This window comes from Schistocerca piceifrons, chromosome 2, assembly GCF_021461385.2.
Source record: "Schistocerca piceifrons isolate TAMUIC-IGC-003096 chromosome 2, iqSchPice1.1, whole genome shotgun sequence".
Lineage (NCBI taxonomy): Eukaryota > Metazoa > Arthropoda > Insecta > Orthoptera > Acrididae > Schistocerca > Schistocerca piceifrons.
The window spans coordinates 924005416-924026140 of record NC_060139.1 but is presented as its reverse complement, the minus strand read 5'-3'; the positions used below and the strand labels follow the sequence as shown (position 1 = coordinate 924026140).

The window sequence follows — 20725 nt, the reverse complement described above, 5'->3', positions numbered from 1 at the left end:
TGCAAATTTTATAATGAGATAAAAATCCGAAAATGTGAAAAAAATATATTCCATTCTAACTCCCCTTAATAAAATTAACTTTACATCCTCTGACTGAAAAGTGGCTACCTGAGACCCAAACTGTGATCCCTTGGAATGTATGCAGGAAACACTATATTTGGTAAGATTTTAGTAAGACTATATTCATCTAACCTAACACAAAATGTGTCTCTTGCTTTTCAGAAATCATTGCAGATAGTAATTAGTACTGATAGTAACATACACAATTATTCTTAAAAACGTTTTATTGTTTTGTTTTTTTCCTTTTTCTCTTTGCACTGTTTCACTGGTTTACTGAGTGATAGCTCACTTTACATTTCTCAGTACAGCTATAGAAGAGTATCGCTGTAGAGGACTCTTTTATCCATTTCGTATTACAACACTAAAATTACGCAACCTTGTTATCGTACAGTTTGCCATTCACTAAAGCACCCCTTGTTCTAAGAGTGTCGATAATGCTTTGCAGAGAACGTGTTCAGAATGATCATTCACAAAATAGCTCCCAATAGCTACATAAGACGTATAGTACTGCAAACATACAGTTTACAGCACACAATTATATAGAAATAACCAAACGCCAGCATTGCGGGGAAAGTAATATCACCACTTAAGTCTCAGAGACTTTACTATTTTCACTTGCCAGACTTTACAATTATATCGAAATTCTCACTCGTAGCTAATGGTAAACTAGATAAATGATGTTTATGTACAAATCAAGAATTTATAATATAGTCTTTGAGGGAAAGTAAAATTTGTGTCTCTGGTTTCACGTTAGATATATTGAACAAATCAAGTAATCAGAAAATATCATTAATGTTGCCTGTGATATTTGTTGTTGTAGGTCCCTGATGGGTTTCACAATTGGTATCATTATCACCAACATTATCAGCATCTCGACTGGTCTCTTGGTTTATTCCTTGTACTACGACTGCGACCCCTTAATGAGCAAGGTGAGAAATCAACTATTTTTCACATATACGGCCTGTTACAACTTACCATTAAGAATTTTCAAGTGAGTTATCTGAACGTAATTAAATCTAACACTAGGGATGTAATCAGTAAGTTAGGTATTTTTGTACTATTCTGCTAACATATTCTCCATAGATGACCAGTAAATCTATTTTCTCTTTGATGGCGTACATTGTAATCACAAAAACCTTCAACTGAACAAGACCGATTCAATGAAAGATGTGCATTTCCTTGTTTACCGTAACGTACAAGTAACAAGACGGCCTAACTTGCTGGGTAGTGTGCCTCTCATAACCAAACATCATTTACTTCATAGATTATTTATTTTGTACTGGAGAAAATATTATTTGCGAGTGGTTGAGATAAATAGGACAACAGGTATAGTATTCTTGCGGTACGAGATGATTTTCTTAGCACTACCTCTAGGTTACTGAATAACTGTATCTTTTATAAGAAAGACGTACCGCAAACCTCGAACCCTTTGGTGCTCCACTGTCGTACAACCACCGACACTGTTGTTGCTGCATGGACCTTAACTCTGTTCTGAGTGCCTTCTGGTGTGTGGCGTGCGGTGCTGCAGGCGATCCAGCGGCCAGACCAGCTGCTGCCGCACTACGTGATGCAGGTGGCCTCCCACGTCCCCATGCTGCCGGGCCTCTACGTGGCCGGAGTCTTCAGCGCTGCTCTCAGGTACGTGGCGAGCATTCTCCATCTTTATGCCCTAAAATCTCGTGTCTCGACATCCTGGCACAAGGAAACCAAAACGAAGTCGCTGTTAATTTTATCAAAATCTTCCTGCGTGTGCTCGTATGTCATCTTATAAATATAATACTTAAAAATCTAAAGTAAGCAACGTTTCGGCCGCGTTGTAGTTTCCTTCCTCAGACGAAACTCTCTTTAGCTGCGGAGTGGTGGTTTAAATATATTACATTTCTAATGGCGCCTCTATGTAGACGCCGGATCCCACCGCCATACGGCTGAGGTGCTCCCTTTCAGGGAGTGGTCGGGGGAACGGGTGCGTGCTTCAGTTTCCTGCGCTACTTTCGTCTTCCAGGCTGGAGAGCCGTGACGTTGCTATGCACCCACGGCAGCGTTTGCGCCCATGCTGCGGCTTGGTTATTAGGGTTTTGCGCTCGATTCTTGTACACTACTGGCCATTAAAATTGCTACACCACGAAGATGACGTGATAGAGACGCGAAATTTAACCGACAGGACAAAGTTGCGGTGATATGCAAATGATTAGCTTTTCAGAGCATTCACACCAGGTTGGCGCCGGTGGCAACACCTACAACGTGCTGACGTGAGCAAAGTTTCCAACCGATTTCTCATACACAAACAGCAGTTGACCGGCGTTGCCTGGTGAAACGTTGTTGTGATGCCTCGTGTAAGGAGGAGAAATGCGTACCATCACGCTTCCGACTGTGATAAAGGTCAGATTGTTGCCTGTCACGATTGCGGTTTATCGTATCGCGACATTGCGGCTCGCGTTGGTCGAGATCCCATGACTTCCCTTGTAGAATATGGAATCGGTGGGTTCAGGAGGGTAATACGGAACGCCGTGCTGGATCCCAATAGCCTCGTATCACTAGCAGTCTAGATGACAGGCATCTTATCCGCATGGCTGTAACGGATCGTGCAGCCACGTCTCTACCCCTGAGTCAACAGATGGGGACGTTTGCAAGACAACAACCGTCTGCCCGAACAGTTCGACGACGTTTGCAGCAGCATGGACTATCAGCTCGGAGACCATGGCTGCGGTTACCCTTGACGCTGCATCACAGACAGGAGCGCCTGCCATGGTGTACTCAACGACGAACCTGGGTGCACAAATGGCAAAACGTCATTTTTTCGGAAGAATCCAGGTTCTGTTTACAGCCTCATGAAGTTCGCATCCGTGTTTGGCGACATCGCGGTGAACGCACATTGGAAGCGTCTATTCGTCATCGCCATACTGGCGTATCATCCGGCGTGATGTTATGGTGTGCCATTAGTTACACGTGTCGGTCACCTCTTGTTCGCACTGACGGCACTTTGAACAGTGGACGTTACATTTCAGATGTGCTACGACCCGTGGCTCTACCCTTCATTCGATCCCTGCGAAACCCTACATTTCAGCAGGACATTGCACGACCGCATGTTACAGGTCCTGTACGGGCCTTTCTGGATACAGAAAATGTTCGACTGCTGCCCTGGTCAGCACATTCTCCAGATCCGTCACCAATTGAAAACGTCTGGTCAATGGTGGCCGAGCAACTGGCTCGTCAGAATACGCCAGTCACTACCCTTGATATAACTGTGGTATCGTGTTGAAGCTGCATGGCCAGCTGTACCTGCACACGCTATCCAAGCTCTGTTTGACTCAGCACCCAGGCGTACCAAGGCCCTTATTACGGCCAGAAGTGGTTGTTCTGCATACTGATTTCTCAGCACCTGTGCACCCAAATTGCGTGAAAATGTAATCACATGTCAGTTCTAGTTAATAATAGCCCTTAATCATCTGCATTTCTTCTTGGTGAAGCAATTTTAATGACCAGTATTGTATTATATAAGATGATACCATAGCACTCTCAGATGGATTTTAAGGGAAACAGTATAACGGCGTTTGGTGTCAGCATTCAACGAAGATATAAACAAGGTGAATACATCATAAGCAATGTTCCATTCCTACTTGGCGCCATGGTACAGCAACTTTGCACTGTTATTACACTCCTGGAAATTGAAATAAGAACACCGTGAATTCATTGTCCCAGGAAGGGGAAACTTTATTGACACATTCCTGGGGTCAGATACATCACATGATCACACTGACAGAACCACAGGCACATAGACACAGGCAACAGAGCATGCACAATGTCGGCACTAGTACAGTGTATATCCACCTTTCGCAGCAATGCAGGCTGCTATTCTCCCATGGAGACGATCGTAGAGATGCTGGATGTAGTCCTGTGGAACGTCTTGCCATGCCATTTCCACCTGGCGCCTCAGTTGGACCAGCGTTCGTGCTGGACGTGCAGACCGCGTGAGACGACGCTTCATCCAGTCCCAAACACGCTCAATGAGGGACAGATCCGGAGATCTTGCTGACCAGGGTAGTTGACTTACACCTTCTAGAGCACGTTGGGTGGCACGGGATACATGCGGACGTGAATTGTCCTGTTGGAACAGCAAGTTCCCTTGCCGGTCTAGGAATGGTAGAACGATGGGTTCGATGACGGTTTGGATGTACCGTGCACTATTCAGTGTCCCCTCGACGATCACCAGTGGTGTACGGCCAGTGTAGGAGATCGCTCCCCACACCATGATGCCGGGTGTTGGCCCTGTGTGCCTCGGTCGTATGCAGTCCTGATTGTGGCGCTCACCTGCACGGCGCCAAACACGCATACGACCATCATTGGCACCAAGGCAGAAGCGACTCTCATCGCTGAAGACGACACGTCTCCATTCGTCCCTCCATTTACGCCTGTCGCGACACCACTGGAGGCGGGCTGCACGATGTTGGGGCGTGAGCGGAAGACGGCCTAACGGTGTGCAGGACCGTAGTCCAGCTTCATGGAGACGCTTGCGAATGGTCCTCGCCGATACCCCAGAAGCAAAAGTGTCCCTAATTTGCTGGGAAGTGGCGGTGCGGTCCCCTACGGCACTGCGTAGGATCCTACGGTCTTGGCGTGCATCCGTGCGTCGCTGCGGTCCGGTCCCAGGTCGACGGGCACGTGCACCTTCCGCCGACCACTGGCGACAACATCGATGTACTGTGGAGACCTCACGCCCCACGTGTTGAGCAATTCGGCGGTACGTCCACCCGGCCTCCCGCATGCCCACTATACGCCCTCGCTCAAAGTCCGTCAACTGCACATACGGTTCACGTCCACGCTGTCGCGGCATGCTACCAGTGTTAAAGACTGCGATGGAGCTCCGTATGCCACGGCAAACTGGCTGACACTGACGGCGGCGGTGCACATATGCTGCGCAGCTAGCGCCATTCGACGGCCAACACCGCGGTTCCTGGTGTGTCCGCTGTGCCGTGCGTGTGATCATTGCTTGTACAGCCCTCTCGCAGTGTCCGGAGCAAGTATGGTGGGTCTGACACACCGGTGTCAATATGTTCTTTTTTCCATTTCCAGGAGTGTATTTAAAATAACAGGCGTAGGTTGCAGAATGCTTGCTGTTAATTTAAGAACGACGCCTTTCGCACGGATAGAGCATCATCGGCTTAAGGTAGAAGATCATAAATTGTCTTCCAAAAAGCATCAAGAAGGCATGACGCCGCATAAGACATAAGGTTGCGTTTTAGTATGTTTTATGCGCCATCATGCCTTCTTGACTGATGCTTTTGGCAAACAATTTCTGATCTTTTAACATAGCTTGATGATGCCCTGTCCGAACGAAATGCGTCGTTCTTATATCAATAAAGAACACCCTGCATCTACGGTTCTTTTTTAAATAGTAAATGCTTCAACATGAGGCAGATGAACCCTGGTCCGGACTTCCAATGCTTTGGTTACAACAGTGTCCTCATCCCCCGCAAATCCTCAGAAGTATTACGCTCAGCCATACTGTCTGCCGTAGTACAGGTTAAAACATCCCTTTTTGTCCATCCATTTCTGCATTGTCTCGGCAGTGAAATCGTTTCAAATATTTCCCGAATATTCGTAAAATAATATAATCATGTAAACGTTTGAGATCAACCAATCTACAGGACTTCACAGTTTGTCTGCACTACACAGATTGTCCAAACAGTGTCGCAGGTACGAGACGACTGCTGCCGGAGATTCCTCTTCGGTGGCAACAGACGTCATATTCACTGTCTGCCAAAAATTTTCATACACGAACACGCCAATGGCGGATATGTAAGTGATTAGGGTACCAGCTCTTTGTGACAGGTAGAATGGCCACCACAGATGCTTCAGTGTTCTTACGAGCCTTGTATATAAGGGGCGTGAAAAGCGTAATATCTCGAAAGATCACTGTGAAAGACACGGACATGCTGCATATTCAATTTAGACGGTATCATCAGCAGTTGACAGAGTTTGATTGGGGACTTATTTTATGTCTCCATCTACATCTATATCTACATCCATACTCCGCAAGCCACCTAACGGAGTGTGACGGAGGGCACTTTGAGTACCTCTATCGGTTCTCCCTTCTATTCCAGTCTCGTATTGTTCCAGGAAAGAAAGATTGTCGCTATGCTTCCGCGTGGGCTCTAATCTCTTTGATTTTATCCTCATGGTTTCTTCGCGAGATATACGTTGGAGGGAGCAATATACTGCTTGACTCCTCGGTGAAGATATGTTCTAGAAACTTCAACAATAGCCCGTACAGAGCCACTGAGCGTCTCTCCTGCAGAGTCTTCCACTGGAATTGATCTAACATCTCCGTAACGCTTTAGCGATTATTAAATGATCCTGTAACGAAGCGCGCTGCTCTCCTTTGGATCTTCTCTACCTCTTCTATCAATCCTATCTGGTGCGGATCCCACACTGCTGAGCAAAATTCAAGCAGTGGGCGAACAAGTAACCTACTTCCTTTGTTTTCGGATTGTTTCCTTAGGATTCTTCCAACAAATCTCAGTCTGGCATCTGCTTTACCTACGATCAGCTGTATATTATCATTCCATTTCAAATAACTCCTAATGCCTACTCCCAAATAATTCATGGAATTAACTGCTTCCAGTTGCTGATCTGCTATGTTGTAGTTAAATAATAAAGGATCTTTCTTTCTATGTATTCGCAGCACATTACACTTGTATACATTGAGATTCAATTGCCATTCCCTGCACCATGCGTCAGTTCGCTGCAGAAACTCCTGCATTTCAGTACAATTTTCCATTGTGACAACCTCTCGATATACTACAGCATCATCCGCAAAAAGCCTCAGTGAACTTCCGATGTCATCCACAAGGTCATTTACGTCTATTATGAATAGCAACGGTCCTACGACACTCCCCTGCGGCACACCTGAAATCACTCTTACTTCGGAAGACTTCTCTCCATTGAGAATGACATGCAGCGTTCTGCTATCTAGGAACTCTTCAATCCAATCACACAATTGGTCTGAAAGTCCATATGCTCTTACTTTGTTCATTAAACGACTGTGGGGAACTGTATGGAACGCCTTGCGGAAGTCAAGAAACACGGCATCTACCTGGGAACCCGTATCAATCGCCCTCTGAGTCTCGTGGACGATTAGCGCGAGCTGGGTTTCACACGATCGTCTTTTTCGAAACCCATGCTTATTCCTACAGAGTAGATTTCTAGTCATTATACTCGAACATAATACGTGTTCCAAAATTCTACAACTGATCGACGTTAGAGATATAGGTCTATCGTTCTGCACATCTGTTCGACGTCCCTTCTTGAAAACGGGGATGACCTGTGCCCTTTTCCAATCCTTTGGAACGCTACGCTCTTCTAGTGACCTACGGTACATCGCTGCAAGAAGGGGGGCAAATTCTTTCGCGTACTCTTTGTAAAATAGAACTGGTATCCCATCAGGTCCAGCGGCCTTTCGTCTTTTGAGGGATTTTAATTGTTTTTCTGTCCCTCTGTCATCTATTTCGATATCTACCATTTTCTCATCTGTGCGACAATCTAGAGAAGGAACTACCGTGCAGTCTTCCTCCGTGAAACATCTTTGGAAAAAGACATTTAGTATTTGGGCCTTTAGTCTTGGTTCAAATGGCTCTGAGCACTATGGGACCTAACTTCTGAGGTCATCAGTCCCCTAGAACTTAGAACTACTTAAACCTATCTAACCTAAGGACATCACACACATCCGTGCCCGAGGCATTATTCGAACCTGCGACCGTGGCGGTCGCGCGGTTCCGGACTGTAGCGCCCAGAACCGCTCGGCCACCCCGGCCGGTTGGGCCTTTAGTCTGTCATCCTCTGTTTCAGTACCAGTTTGGTCACAGTTTCTGGGCAATTTGTTTTGATCCACCTACCGCTTTGATATAAGACCAAAATATCTTAGGATTTTCTGCCAAGTCAGTACATAGAACTTTACTTTCGAATTCATTGAACGTCTCTCGCATAGCCCTCCTCACATTACATTTCGCTTCGCGTAATTTTTGTTTGTCTGCAAGGCGTTGGCTATGTTTATGTTTGCTGTGAAGTTCCCTTTGCTTCCGCAGCAGTTTTATAACTCGGTTGTTGTACCACGGTGGCTCTCTTGGTCGAATTGGTCGAATTGTGCCATATCAGATTTGTAGGGCATTTGGACGTGCCAGCAGCCCCATTTTGGACTACAGGGGAACATAGGGGTAGGCCTACTCGTTGTTAAGATTCCAGTCGATGACCGCTGACCGCAGCTTGTAATATCGCTACATTGCGCACCAAGCCCATTGAAACACCTACACAACTGCGTTTCCCATCCAAGAGTAAGTAACATCCCTTTTGTGTCATCTCACACCATTGGTCAGAGTCTAGTAGCAGTCGAAATAGGAAATTACCGTCCTATACCGTTAACTCCGTCCCCCCATCTCAAAGTACCGACCCACCACTATGTCAGCGTCATCTGGCTGCCATCGTCGAATGTGGATATGGAGCGACCTGAGGCAGCACACTGTTCTCCTGACAGTTGTCAATTGTGTGACCAGGAGCCACTACTACAAGGTGAAGAAACTCCTCAAATGACCTAATGAGGTAGAGTGCACCACGGCAGGTCAACAGCACATGGTCAGCCAGTGAAGTGTCAATCACACCCGACAGTGCTTAACTTTGGTGACCTGACGGGAACCAGTGAATCCACCGCTGCAAGGCCGTTGACCCCATGACAACAGAAACTATTGCGTTTGTACTGACGCTATGACCGTCAAGCATGGACTGTTGACGAATGTTATTGCATTGTAATGAGCGAGGAATGAGGGCTCTGCACCGCCCCAGATGACGACCTTCGGCGACTACAGTAGCGATGGCGGTAGAAGTCCTATTTTTCCGACGTCAGCAGTGATATTCTTGGCGTCATTTCGTGGAACGCCATGGAATATGAGGTCAGGACACAGCTGGAAGTGATTATGGGAACTGTGACACCACAATAATGTCACGGATATCGTGTGTCGTTATGTGTTACCTGTGATACAACAGTGTTGTGTTGCAATTTTCAACAGGACATTGCTGGCCCACACACTGCACGTGGCTCTGTTAAGCGTCTGTGTCATCTTTACATACTCTTGTGGACAGAAAATCACCAGGTATGGCTGCGATAAAACATGTGTAGGGCAATCTTTGACATCAAGTGGCAGTATTCTGGATATCACAGACCAGTTACAATAGTTATGGGGCAGCTAGCCCTAAAAGAGGGTACAACGCTTTTATGAAACCCTTCACAACCGAATCAGTAGATACATCCAGCAGCAAGACGGGACGCAGAAGAATACAGGTAAGTGGCCTCATACGACTGATTCCTTTGTAAACTTGCATTGAGTTTGTAATCACTGAAGTAACATCAGTTACTCTCTGTTCCCGAGAAGTTTCATTTCATTTTCGCTTCTTCTTCTGGGTGCTTCTTTTTTTTTCTTTTGTCAGACACTGTATTTCATTTCTTCCTCATCCCTGCCAGTACGTCGTCAGTACGTCTTCCTGGCACTTAATAGCGACGTCCGATTTCAGGTTATACGAGTATAATAGTGAATTCGCAGTCGTAAAAAAATAAATTTAACAACATTCCAAGTGGAGCTATGTTACCATTTCTAAAATACCATAGGACTGTTGCTACTTGCAAAGGTATACACGTGTTTGCAATCCGCTCTCAAAGTGTCAACAACGAAAAACAATAGGTCAGTCGCGAAAATATTGTATGTAAACATCGATTCGTCAGACACACTATACTTTAAGTTTTATCAAGTTCGTCCGGCGGGGATTAGAAATTAGAAAAGTGCATCACGAATATAACCTGTACCTTGGCAAGTTCTTGTCAGTTATAATTGGTGCAGATTTAAATTATGGTCGTATAGAGAGTTTTGCCTAAACGATACCCTTCGTATAAAGTCAATAAAACTTGTTAGAAATCATAAAGATTTTTTCCCATTTCAAGAGTATTTGTCTATATAGCAATTGGCACGTACCACTTGTAGATCTACATTCTTCTTTCTCATTGTTTTCCATTCCGGCCTTCCTTCGCCTATTCTGCATAGGACCTCCACATTCTTTATTGTATCAGTCCACGTAATTTTCAACGATCTCCTGCAGTACTTCACCCTGAACGTTTAGGTTTCCTGTTCCGGTTTCCCCACTGTCCAAAATCCATACAGTGCTGTGCTCCAAACGTAAATTTCTAGAGGTGCCTCATATTAACGTCAATGTTTGATGCCTTCAGACTTCTATTGCACAGGAAAGTCCTCTCTGCCTGTGGTGGTCTGCTTTCTACTTCCTCCTTGCTTCGTCCGTCGTGGATTATTCTGCTTTCAAAGCACCATATTCCCCTAACATCGCCTATTTCCTGTTCACAGTTTCATACTATTCTTATTTGTGCCACTTCTTATTAATTTTGTATCTTTCCGGTTTACTCAGTAGACTGTTCGTTCCATTCAACAGGTGCTGCAATTGTTATTCAGTTTCACCAGGGGTAGCTGTACCATCAGCGAGTCTTATCATTGATATCCTTTGACCACGAAATTTAATCCCACTCTTGAAACACTTTTTTATTTCCGCTATTGGTTCTTCAATGTGCAGATTGAACAGCAATGGCAAAATGCTGTATCCCTGCCTTATACACTTTTTAATCCGAGTGCTTCGTTCTTGGTCTTCTACTGTTATTGTTACCTCTTGGTGCTTGAACATAGTGCATATTACCTGTCTACACCAACAGCTTACTCCTGTTACGTTACAGTTTACTTCACCGATCCCCACTACGTCTAGACTGAGCTTCTGTATTTTCCTTTTCAAATTTCCCATCTTTCCTACCGGAATTCCATGCTCCATCTGGTAGAATGTTATTCTATGGCTAGTTATTCCATTCCCCCTTGGCAGTCCCCTCCTATTGACCCGAACGGAGGATTAATCAGGAATCTTTGCCGATGGAGAAATCATCATGATACTTTTACAGCTATAGGCCATATGTCATGTAAATAAAGATTATGTGTCTTTCTCGCGGCGGCTTCCATGGCCTTCTGCTTCCTCATGTCACTGATCTTCGCTCGTTTTCCCACTTTTTGAGGACAGCTTCCCTTCATAAGGGCAAGAGAGTGCCCTGAACCTTCGCCCACTCCTCCGCCCTGTTTGAGAAGAACATTGACATTGGCAGGATGAGGGTGACTTCTTATGCCGGATGTCGTCGGCCACCATTACTGATGATTTTTTTATACAGAATTTAAGTATTGGCTCGTACAGAAACCGGGGCCCTGTACGTTTTGGTTACTGGTCAAAGATGCTATCCCTGGACATCCGAACTGACTCGAAATGTGTTACCTGAAGTCTTTAGTTTCATGAGCAAGAAGTTTAAACGTTCTCCTTCCTGTGTTTGAGGATTTTCAACTCTGCTGACATTCTGCAAATATTCAATTATAGATTACCGCTGATTTAGTTGCTGATACCCCAAAAATTTCGTGTGTTGTATCGCATTATTTTTTCTTACGCCAACAGTTAGCAGGACTTTTTATACTTATGTCTTCAGGGGATATACGTCCATGAATATGGTTCGAGGGTCTGTAGACGTCGTGCTGAAGGTTCCACAGCATTGTAGCATCTGCACTTTTCTTACTGCTGCAGCAGATTTTCAGTTCATGTAGACATATGATATAGTCCAATTCAAAGGCAAACGAAATTTGCTTTGTCCCATATTGATAATTTTATTTATTATACAGCTACCTGTCCTTACTAAATATTCTTTGTAGGCCTAGAAAGTCCAGTGTTCGTCTAGATACACACCAACAAACCTGTCGACCGTACGCCTTCAGGAAAGACTGTTTGCAGTGACCCTGTGGTGATTTCTACAGCTCCATGTCAAGCGCAATGAACGCGCTGGCAGGAACCATCTACGAGGACTTTGTGCAGCCGCGGCTGACGGAGAAGACCACGGAGCGGACTGTGAACCTCATCATGAAGGCCATCGTGCTCGTCGTGGGGATCATCGCCTGCGTCCTCGTCCTCCTGGTGGAGCGGCTTGGCACAGTCTTAGAGGTCAGTCCTTCATCCAAAATGTTCTCAGGCATTTGAAGGGATTAACTTGTTTAAAAAGTACTGTCACCAGTCACTCATTTAGCACCTTGTATGATATTCTGTTTTGAGACATTTTCGTTTGGAATAATACGGTGATTAACCATTATTATTTTTATGTCGCGTATATTTTTAAAGCTGTAGCTGCACTTTCCATCTCGTATAGTTTCTAAAGGTAGACGTAAAGTTTCAACTAGCATGTATATGATGCGACTACGAAATTTCGTAACGGTTTCAAGTCTTGTCCCCATAGTCACTCGCCAGTACGATACATTTTTCCCAACGATAGTCAACCAGGTGGGAACTTCGATAGTGGAAGTCTGCATCTTGGCGATTCCCGAAACGTTTCAAGTCGAAAATCACATGATTCTGGAAACGCCTCTCATGCAATGGTTTCTTCAATTGAAGAAAGAAGAGGTGACAGGAGAACATGAAGGGTGAGACCAAATTTGATAGGCCAAAGAAGCAACTTGTGTCACTGTGTCTTGAGGAGAATGAGCTTCAGGTGTTGGTTGTGTGCTGCTGAGACGGTTTGCCATTTACGAGCACAATCTTTTAACACTACACCGTGGCAAGCCAAAGGAATATTTTGACCAATGATGACTGGATGTTCTCCTACTTCGTGGGTGGAGAATCTACATATTTCTACTGCATGCCTTGCCCCTTTGTGTCGGTAGTATAGTGATATGCACAGTTCAGCTGATTGGGTGGTTAAAGAAGCCATCGGGTTTGGTCTGCCACAGCTTTATTGGTTTGAAGGCAATCTGGATGGCTTTGAATAGTCGTGGAACGCTGTATGTGGCGATCTTTGACATGTGCAAAATGCCGTGCTGATGATAATAATAATGAGTGTACGGCATTGGTGGCCTGGATACGTCTCGCGGGGCGGTTCGGCCGCCGCTCCACCAGTTCGTTAACGCCACTACGGCGAGTTGCGAGAGAATTAGGATGAAATGATGATGAAAAACACAAAACACCCAGTAATTTCGAGGCAGAGAAAATCCCTGACACCGCCGGGAATCGAACTCGGGACCCCGTGCGCGGAAATCGAGAACGCTACCGCAAGACCACGAGCAGCGGACGCCGTGCTGATCCTGAACGTTTTCCACTATGACCTCTATTTACCTACGCCGGTCTCAAGGTAACAGGACTTCCAGTTCTCTTATGTTTCCCAGTGCTTTACAGGGAGTTGGTCTGCCACTTCACTCTTCGTCATTCCGGCTTGGCCTACCGTACTGCAAGTCTAGGTGACACCTAACGACTGAATCGTAAGATGATGCATTGTTTCCTTACACTTCCATATTTCAATTCAACATGTGTTACGGTAGCGACGTTTGCCTTGAAATGCTGAAAATAAACTACCCCAACGATACTTCAATTTATTAATGAGCTGCGTCATTTTGATTTAGCTACACTGGCGTCGTGCTACGTTGCTGAAGTTTGGGGATTCCAATACGTACCAACACATCTGGTATGAAGGGGAATGTGAAGTAAAGTGGTCATTATAAGGCAAATCATTATTGATGGAACATTGCCGCTTATACTCTTTGAGTCAATATTATATAAGATACCACACCAAACGCGTTTAATTGGGAAAGAAAATAATATATATGAACTACTTGATATTTATGAAGTCCTACACTTCTGTCAGCGCCTGGCCTGTTTCCTGTACGGGCTATTAGTAGAAGACGACATCGTATTTCGTTCCGGTCCAGCATTTAGAATGCTAATCTGTGTTGGTCATTCGCCGGAAATCAACAAAATTGCTATCCCATTTCAAAAATATTATTCTTGCTCTTCATTGATGACTCTCACTAAGTCCCCAATAATCTTTCTATCACATAATGCATCTTTTTTTTTTCCTACAACTCTTCTTTCCTGGGTGTTTCATGAAACAACAAATTGATTTACTGCTGTAGAAAGAGACATCTTGCCAGTCTTCACCGCCTCAGTCACATTTGCCATCGCATCAGGATACAAGTTTGTTGCTATGATTTCTGGGCATATTTTCAAAGCATCTTGACGTTCCACTATCCAAAACAATCCAAAGCGGCTCTAGCAGACCTTTTTCAATAGAGTATTGGCAGTACGCTAAAAAGAACAGAGATGATTATAAATATGATTAACTAATTCGAAATTGTCACAAAGCGGTAGGATGATGGATTGTAACATTGTGCATAGAGCATAAAAATAGGTTACTCTACGTACTTGCCTTTCATCGGACGACTCAGAACCAGTCTTAACTAAAATAATGAGGACACTAGGCTACCCTGTGAGACTCACTGACAGCAGTGGTGACGTGTATTGGAACTTGAGAGGCAGCAGGCCTGTTTTCCCACCCTGATCACCGAACCCACCCTACCTTATCTGAAAAACAAACAGAAAATAGTTAAATAAATTTATTCCTTCGAGATGATACTTGAAAGTATATGAATTCCCTTTGTACGTTTAATTCACATTTAGATGTACTTGCTTTCATACTGTATCCAGCAGCTCGTTGTTTCTGATTTATTTACGCGTTGCACACATTGTTATAGGAAATAATATACTGTTGCACTTCAGTATTCGTCTTGTGGACAACTTGTGCACTGGTTTAAACCCAAAATTTAATCAGAATTGGCAAGAACATGTAGATTATACCATATAATGCTACTCTTAATGTGCCGGCCGGGGTGGCCGAGTGGTTCTAGGCGCTGCAGTCTGGAACCGCGCGACCGCTATGGTCGCAGGTTCGAATCCTGCTTCGGGCATGGATGTGTGTGATGTCCTTAGGCTAGTTAGGTTTAAGTAGGTCTAAGTTCTAGGGGACTGATGACCTCAGAAGTTAAGTCCCATAATGCTCAGAGCATACCCTCAATGTGACTGCCCTGTACGTCATTCCATTATCAGGAGATGAAGTGATAGGTGCTTAATCAATTTCAAACAGACAACTTCAGACAGACACTACCCAAGTTAAATTTCAATCAAAGAATGGTTACTGCCGTTGTAAACTTCAGTGATGCGCAGACTTCACATAAGAGTTCCCTAATTTGTCCCAAATAGGTTAAAAAAAATGGTTCAAATGGCTCTGAGCACTGAGGGACTTAACATCTTAGGTCATCAGTCCCCTAGAACTTAGAACTACTTAAACCTAACTAACCTAAGGACATCACACACATCCATGCCCGAGGCAGGATTCGAACCTGCGACCGTTGCAGTCCCACGGTTCCGGACTGCAGCGCCTAGAACCGCACGGCCACCGCGGCCGGCCCCAAATAGGTCAACGATGTTCGAAGAGTTGAAGATGCCCAACACAAGTACACAAGGGGCGATTTATAACTACATGTATACTGCTGACGGACTTGTAATGTCTGAACTTCACTCTATCGTATTGCTGACTAACATCAAGAAACTTGACTCGTCACACAGAACAGTGACTTTGGCTATGTTTATGGCGCCGATTTTATATCTCTTATAGGAAAGCCTTCACAAAATTTTGTAATGCTGCTCTATTACATTATACATGTTGTTGTTGTTGTTGTTGTTGTTGTGGTCTTCAGTCCTGAGACTGGTTTGATGCAGCTCTCCATGCTACTCTATCCTGTGCAAGCTTCTTCATCTCCCAGTACCTACTGCAACCTACATCCTTCTGAATCTGCTTAGTGTATTCATCTCTTGGTCTCCCCCTACGATTTTTACCCTCCACGCTGCCCTCCAATACTAAATTGGTGATCCCTTGATGCCTCAGAACATGTCCTACCAACCGATTCCTTCTTCTGGTCAAGTTGTGCCACAAACTTCTCTTCCCCCCAATCCTATTCAGTACTTCCTCATTAGTTATGTGATCTACCCATCTAATCTTCAACATTCTTCTGTAGCACCACATTTCGAAAGCTTCTATTCTCTTCTTGTCCAAACTATTTACCGTCCATGTTTCACTTCCATACATGGCTACACTCCATACAAATACTTTCAGAAATGACTTCCTGACACTTAAATCTATACATATTCAATAAAAAATATAAGACAGGAATTGTAAGAGATATCTGTACACACTATGTGATAATATTTCTATGATTCGCAGTATAAAAACAGTGGTGGTATATTCTTTAAATGGCTATTACGGTAGGTTTTAAACTGCTGAGCAAATTTTAGATTGTGTAATTTTATACCTGTTGAATACTAAATCCCGCAACAAAATTAGCTGAAATCCATATTTTCTATCTGGACTATTTCGTTAACATCTTCTCATAGTAAAAGTATGTGTTTTTGTATATAGAAAAGTAGGGTTGCAAGACAATAATACTGGAATTTTGAAAATTTTGCTTTCCTATTTGAATGATAAGGCGCAAACATTTTTGAACTGAAAAATTCAGAAAAAAGTCAAGATACTCTTTACATAATATATAAATATGATTTTCAAACGAGGCGGGTCAGTCCAAAACCAAATAATTTTCCGGGCTCGATTTTGTTACCTACACATCGTTTTCTTTAGGTTTCGATTATGACTACTTCGCTAAAGGAAATGTTTCTAGACGACGTACTGTTACACTTTCTCATGAGCCTCATCTAAATCATACTTTGAACAATACAGGTTAGAAAATTGGTTACATGAAGGTATTTGGATACTTGACATGTATGTTACATATGTAACTTGTGCTAACAGTTGCATCAGACCAAGTGAAGTTGTTTCCCCTTGTTATATATCAATCTGTGCTTCCCAAATGTGTGCCTGACTACTCTAGATAAACGTCAAACTACTATTTTGGAGTTCTTGAGAGTAGTTTTGTCCTGTCGTTGCAACTACAAAAATGCGTGATTTTTTTTTTCACCAGATACGTTTCGCTGCTTTATTGAGGTAAAGCATCATCGGTGGTCTGTTTATAAGTTTTTACATTTTGATTTTATTTTAGATCGTTAAGAATATGCAGATTTGTTCTTACGTTGATTTTTGAGGCGTTTCCCTATGTAGGGCCTAAGCGAGAAATCAAGCGAAAATCACCGTAAGTACTCGTAAAAAACAACATATTCTTAACAAAATGTTTCTCGATCTAAAATCAAATCAATATGTAAAAACTTAATTACAGACCACTGATGATGCTTTCCTCAATAAAGCGAATAACGTCTGGTGAAAAAAAAAAATCTCCCATTTTTGTAGTTGCAACGACAGAACGAATGTACCCCCCAGAATTGTAAAGCAACTAAGGACAGTATGGCCACACAAATGTAGAAACTATCTAGGAGATGAGATGATAATTAAATCAAGACCCTAAGCTGTCGACAGGCGTTGATAGACATCAACGGGGACAGTTGAAAATGTGTGTCCCGATCGGGACTCGAACCTGGGATCTCCTGCTTACATGACAGACGCTCTATCCATCATTTTTTCCCTTTTTTCATGTTGTTCGGTATTGTTCGTTGCGCGTGGTCTGGGCGGACTTCACAAGACATCCGTTCAAGTTGATCGTTGATTCCTTTACTCAGTTTTTTTTTATTACAAAGGGCAAGCAACCCTCTCACCGAACACGCTGAGTTACCGTGCCGGCAACCCATCTGAGCCACCGAGGGCACGGAAGATAGTGGGGCTGCACGGATTTATCCCTCGCACGCTCCCCGTGAGACCCACATTCCCAACGTAATGTCCACACACTATATTCGTAGTGCCCCTGCCCATTACACTCATTACTCGCGGCAGACAATCTTACCGAGTCCCGTGAGAGTTCGGACAATGCGTGTGCATCCAACACAGAAGAAGAAGGTCAATGGCCGGTTAGCCTATCCTCTGTGCCCTCGGTGGCACAGATTGGATAGAGCGTCTGCCATGTAAGTAGGACATACCGGGTTCGGGTCCCGGTCGGGGCAAACATTTTCAGCTGTCCCCGTTGATGTATATCAACACCTGTTGACAGCTTAGGGTCTTGATTTAATTATCATTTCACTCTAAGAGAGCTGCATGGTATGGTCACCGATGGTATCCGTTCTATTGGACATGTCTGAAAGAATCATATACGGTCTTCATGTACCTAGGAAATATTCTTGTATATACTGGTGTATCATTAATGACAGTTATCTTTCTCTTAGTGCTAGTCAATCTGTCATTACTCAACACATTAGATAATGAGTAGAAACGCGGCTTAAAATACGCTATTTCTAATCGTAAAATAAATTAAGTTTATATCATATAGTATGTTACAGTGTGATTGCGCTGCAATTATTGGCATAAGCAAAAATCTGCTGTAAAAAAACCTACAGCTAATCAGTACAATATGCACATGCAGGTTCCATCCACACGGACGCGTGTTTTGAGTTTGATGTTCAGTGGTAGCAAGTCCAAAAGGTAAATGGCTTTCAGAAGTAGTTTTGAAATTTGATAATTGTAGCAACACCGACTGGGAAAATGTTACTTTGCTTTAAGATATGTGTCAATAAACACCCAGTTTTCTATTACAAAGAACTGAAATAAACTTTTTTGCTGTTTGTTATTTGTCTACCTGTGTTTCAATAACAACAACTTTCACTTACAAACTACCAAGACATCACAGGTCGTGGTGGTGGTGGAGCTCAGAGGCACTACAGATAGCTGTTTAAGGTCTCCACCATATATGTGAGTGCCATGTCATGTAAGCCGTGCAACTCCCAGGAACGGGAACCAGGCATGCATCAGTGATTCTGTCTAGAACAGTCCGTTACATGAGGCAATATCAATCATGTCGTTCAGCTTATAGGATTTCCAGCCTGCACTGAAGTTCTTGTTCCTGCATTTGGCTTTCATTCAGTCCTCTGCTCTGAAAGAACTTCGCTTTGTGTGCAGGTCACACGATCATGCCAATAATGGCTATAATAGATGCATACTTATAATGACTGTGAAACATCAGATTTGAAACAGAACTTTTCATTTTAAAATTCTAAAATAGTTTTGAATTTACACTCTAATTTTTGAACTGCAGTAATTCAATCCATCGGTATGTAATGTAATTTAGTAAGTTAACTGTCTTCAATAGACATGATCGATTTACTTATGAACTGGAAACAGAATACTATCATAGATTTTGTGCTTCACGGTAAATTAAGTTTGTTACAAATCTGACGTACAGCCATTATAATGATATAATTAATAGTTTTATTGGCCCATGTTCTGATAGATATACATCGGAAAACTATAATTTGCCTTAAGGTAATGATAAGTGGTAAAAAATCATTCGTTTACGATAACACTGATGCCTCCCTGCTCCCTCACATAACATGCACGTAGTATAGATGTTTTCATTGAAGTAAATACTTTGTACCTGCCGGCTGATGACATAGCAAGGGTCATTAGATACACAAACCTTGTGGTATCTCATGGCACATCTTTTGGTTTGCTCGGTAGGAATGCATGTACTAGGCTCTGTGTAACACCCCAATTATAGAACCCATAATGAACACCCTTTTGTTGCAAAAACAAATAGAAAAATCAGTCATTCTGGCTGTGATGACAGCTGCTGACAACAAAATTTACACTATTGACAGTTTGATTAACAAAATGTCATGTAAATACTAATGCTTAACATAAAGGAAGGACTGAATGAAAGAATACCATATGCTAGGAAACAGGAACTTTAAAGGAAGAATTCAAAAAAATTTATTTTCGAGGGTCAAATCCCAGACCATAAATTGACCAAAGATAACATTTATCCTAGAAGAGAACTGTAGCCGCATGAAGCTGTGACTACAATGTAACTCGGCAATGGAGATGTTAACTTCACTTCTCTCTTGTACACATATACTTGCAACAGTAGTACACATATTAAGAGCTACTAGATTGTTTTAAAACCGATCTGAAGTTTAAAAAGTTTTACGGTTGGAAGAATTAATCAGAAGTCGGACTGAAGTAAAACCATCTTTACCGTTTAGACAGATAACGGGATAGTTGATATACGTGACAGAAAAATAACTCGTGTGATTGCTGATTTGTGATGGGACTTAGCCTTCGTGATACTTAGTAGTCACGAACATCAAAGGACACAGAAAGAGACTGATTGCCGACATAAACTCAATTATTAGACTTGAGTAGGCAACAGATACTCACAATTACGAAGAACTTACAATTGCGCCGTGTTGTCAGAAGCTATCGTCAAAGTCAGAATTGCTGATGCTAACAGGCGCAATTCCCTGAATGAAAAATCCGTGTGCGGTGTGTGTGCTCCATGTAGGGACAAATAATTACGAAGAACAATAAACCGGAACTTTAATTCAACTTTATTTCTTCGTGTCGCCTACATCATTTAATGGACATTTAAAGTGTATTTGTGGAATTAACTGATTTTTCGGATAACATAAAAGTGGAAAGTGATTTAGTGATAATTTAACTGTAGACAGCAATAAATTTACACCGAAATACGACGCATTCTGAACATTGCTCAAGGGTATGTTATCTCTGGAATTACGTCGTGTAGTTGTTGAATACGCGACGTAGCGACGCCTTGACGACGGGATAATAATTAACAACGCAACATCCTCGCAAAAATCATGATGTGACATCGGCTTGGGTGATGGTCTGATGATTCAAGACATTATATTTTTAACGTTTGAATACCCATTCTCA

The 20725-nt window shown here is 43.2% G+C and overlaps 1 protein-coding gene across 1 annotated transcript in view; it reads left to right on the top strand.

Annotated features, from left to right (window-relative positions):
• The window catches only part of LOC124775989 (sodium-coupled monocarboxylate transporter 1-like), a 150717-nt gene that overhangs the window by 95606 nt on the left and 34386 nt on the right, over positions 1 to 20725 (top strand). Inside the window, exons 8-10 of the mRNA XM_047250830.1 lie at positions 881 to 989; positions 1589 to 1698; positions 11943 to 12126. Of these exons, the coding sequence (XP_047106786.1) occupies positions 881 to 989; positions 1589 to 1698; positions 11943 to 12126 (403 nt within the window). The remainder of the gene's footprint in view (positions 1 to 880; positions 990 to 1588; positions 1699 to 11942; positions 12127 to 20725) is intronic.